At 38.5% G+C, this 3,721-nt stretch overlaps 1 protein-coding gene across 1 annotated transcript in view; it reads right to left on the bottom strand.

Moving 5' to 3' along the window:
- LOC117828680 (vasoactive intestinal polypeptide receptor-like) overlaps positions 1-3,163 on the bottom strand; it is an 89,869-nt gene extending 86,706 nt beyond the window's left edge. The window contains exon 1 of the mRNA XM_034705888.1: positions 2,915-3,163. Coding sequence (XP_034561779.1) covers positions 2,915-2,986 — 72 coding nt within the window. The 5' untranslated portion in view covers positions 2,987-3,163. The remainder of the gene's footprint in view (positions 1-2,914) is intronic.
- Between the last annotated feature and the right edge of the window lie 558 nt (positions 3,164-3,721).

Below are 3,721 nucleotides of genomic sequence, written 5' to 3'. Positions count from 1 at the left end.
TCATGCAGTGCACCATGGGTAACGTACATTAGGTGCTCTTAAGAATCACACATAGCGAAAAATACAACAAGCACTAATAACTACAATAATGATGGTGATATGATAGTGATAATTCAACCACTTCATTTTCAGAGTCCTGCTTTTGTCTTTCAGAGTTGATGCACAGCAGTGAAAGACCGGGCCAGATTTAAAGTCTGGTTCTTTAGAAAGTGATGCATTACTTTTACTCAGCTTAAACTATGAACGCTGCATGAACTGAAGAGAAACAGGACCTATGTCATGCATCAAGGGAAATACAGACATGATGTGTAGACATGTGGACTTGAACTGAAGGCTGATGGGATCAAGCTCTGTAATATGGAGGTACTTTATTTGTTGACATATTAGCCAGTAAATTGTGAAGAGAACCAAAAAACACAAAGATGGAGACCAGTGGTGACAAAAGGCGTTTTTCGACCGGAGGTACTTTACTTTAATTTAGTTCAGGGGTAGATAATCTCCCCCCTGAAAAGCCCCTGCTAGAGGGGTAGTACTTTTCAAAGGTCCCGGGACTTTCTGGGGCAGGGCCTGCAATGCTGAAAGTGTCTGATTGGTAGATTAACCGCAGTGTTTTTATTCCTCCCTCCGTCCACAATAACATCACACACATCTGTGATTCACTTGATTTCTCTTTCTTTCATTAGTTTTTATTTGTTCTATCTTTTTTGTATGTGTGTGTACTTTTCAAAAGAAGAAGCTGTGATTCTCTTGATTTAGCAGCTTGTAACAGTAGTCTTCTCTCAGCCCACCGTGAATGCGTCTCTCCCGGTGTTCCGGTTTTAAAAGTGACCCTGTAAACTGGAGACCTTCAGCTGAACGTGTCAGTGTTTGTGGAGTTTACACAGCTGTTGAAACACAGAGGGAGTTCCTGGGAATGCAAACTAGTTTAGTTTTTATTAAGATTTCAAAATATCCTCATCAGATATTTAATGATGGTCTAAAGACGTTTATGAGGGATGCATCCGGCTGAAAGTCTCCAGTTAACAGGGTCGCTGTTTAAACCAAAACACCGGCCGATCTCTGCGATCACGGCTTTTTGAGTTCAAAAGGATTTTAAAGCCGTGTTGAAACGTCTTTGCTACTCGCGCTTATCTCCTCTCACGTGTTGATTCAGTGAATCCATCTGTGATGAAATATAGCACCATCTAAAACAGACCAGCTGAGTCTCTTCATGCTAACAGGCTAACTGTTGTGTGACAACAATGGGGGCACAGGAACCTTTTAGTTCAGGGGAAAGTAGTTCTGGGGGCTAAAAGACCTCATGTCTGAATACTTTCTGTGACATTCCGCTGATACCACGTTTCTTCCCTGGACATACTGATGAAAAATATATGTTATTTAAAGCCACCTCCTGCGGCTGTGGAGAGGACACAAACATAGCACATCAGGAGCACACCAACAAACCGTTTAATGTTATCCTAAAGCTGCCTGGAAGATCCACTGAAATATGTCAACAATGACAGATCTACTTAAGAGGCTCAGGGCGGGCTACACATGTGAGTGTTGTCAGAGAGGAGAGAGGACTTTGATATTTTTATGAAGTCTTTTAACATTTTCATAGCCTGGAATAAACTTTGCCCGTAGACAGTTAAAGATGCACGGAAATGTATAACTATTATAATGATCACAAATTGAATCTGCTTTTAATGAGACATTTAATTTAGTTTCCTTTTCACATATATCTGAATTTCTACCATAACATGTCTATGGGGCGCCGTTTGTAAATTTGTGCACACCGAAAATAAAAGCAACTTAATATATTTTTCCACATTTAGCTCCAAACAGTCTTTGAAAATATCACAACACGTTTTTAAGTTATGTTTTTATGACATTTAGAGCAATATTTGTAACCTTTTTCACATTCATTTTTCTTGCCACAAATATATTTAGGCTTATAATACTGTTAAATTTAAATGTTATACATAAATCTAAATGTTAATTCTAATTGTTAAATGTTGCTCTGCGATCCTAAATATTTAGCCTATTTGCAAACATTAAACATTTCACTTTTAGATTTAACATTTAGATTTATATATAACATTTAACATTTAGATTAAAAAATTAACATTTAGATTTCTAATTAACATTTGGATTCAACATTGAACATTTAGATTTAACATTGAACATTTAGATTTAACATTTGCATTTAACAATTAACATTTAGATTTAACATTTAGATTTTTATTTAAAATTTATATTTATCATTTTTATTTAACTGTGATTGTAACTTAATATATTTTTCACAACAAAATTAAATGGTAAGAAATAACAAGTAGTCCTCTAAATGTGAGAAGAAAAAGTGACTTTTAAAAATTCACTACATTTTTAGGACTTTTTGGAGCTCAATGTGGAGAACTGTTGCTGTTATTTTCAGTGTACACAACTTTACAAACGGCGCCCCATACATGTCTGAGAAGCCTAAATAACAAAGCACAACACTTCTAATGAAGAGTGATACACAATGACGACATTGAGAACCACACTCACTGATCTACAAAGACTTGTGTAATTGAAAACATAGCTGCAGGAATCCCCTGTTGTGTACACTTCACAGCTGTAAACCTGCAGAATGGCACTGACGCTCTGAGAGATTAGGATGCCTCTTACACTGAAGGCTTCCCCTTCATTATTTCAACCCAGTGAGTTCCCATATTAACTCAGTAACTGTAGGGGGGCTATACGTCCTCCCAGACCGAAAACCTTACAAACAGCAGCATATTTAACACATAGACTGCTTGGTCGAGGGTGATGGGTGAAAGGTAAAAGTGGCAGAAACTCAGAAAAATATAAAAATAGCTTCACCATGACTGACTCGACATACAGCCCGCCGTTTTCTAAACGCGACAAAGCATTTTACTAAAGTAACAGCCCTTACTTTTTGGAGAGAGAGCAGCAGGAGAAGGACGTACAGCTGTGGAGCATCCATTCCGTCTGCAGATTCTTTCATCCAGTACTCATCGATGTTGATAAAACTCCTGATAGAAACCTCTGCGACGAGGTGAGGCTGTCCCCCTGTGTGTTAGCGTGGGTCCAGATGAGCGGGGACCCTGATCCACTTCTGCACAGAGGGGATTCACTGGAGACAGCTCTGTTGCTGCTGCTCGCTCTGACTGCAGCTCTCTATGTGAGCGCTACTCCAGCACTGTGTGGCTGCACAGTGCATGCCCCTCCTCTCCCTCTCCTCCTCCTCTCCTCTCCATCTCTCCACTCATTCACAACTCCATCCCAAGCAGTTTGTTAACGAGCCTGCAAATGTTTATATGGTGCGAGCCTAAAAAGCATGCTGCAAGTAAGTAAACCTAAGCCGATTATTAGTTTTGATATTTTCCCCGTTACTCCAAATGTTTGCATTATGGACAATAAGGTATGCCGCAATGTCCTTGTTCCCCTTTTTATGTGATATGCCTGGTACTTCCATCATTAATTTACCATTGAGAAAATAAAAACAGCCCCGATGTCTGATATTTCATAGTGAAACTATGCGAGACAAACTGGTCCGGCTTCAGTGTTTGAAATTAAGTCAGAGTACTTTAAGCTGAAGCCAGCCGGAGCCAGAACACACCAACGAACACTAACATGTCAGAATCAGACTAAATATAAATATAAATGTTGAATCTAAATGTTAAATATACATTTTAAATATTAATGTTAAATATACTTTTTGAATGTTAAATATAAATGT

Source organism: Notolabrus celidotus, chromosome 17 (assembly GCF_009762535.1).
Source record: "Notolabrus celidotus isolate fNotCel1 chromosome 17, fNotCel1.pri, whole genome shotgun sequence".
NCBI lineage: Eukaryota > Metazoa > Chordata > Actinopteri > Labriformes > Labridae > Notolabrus > Notolabrus celidotus.
This window is presented reverse-complemented; position numbering and strand designations above follow the sequence as displayed.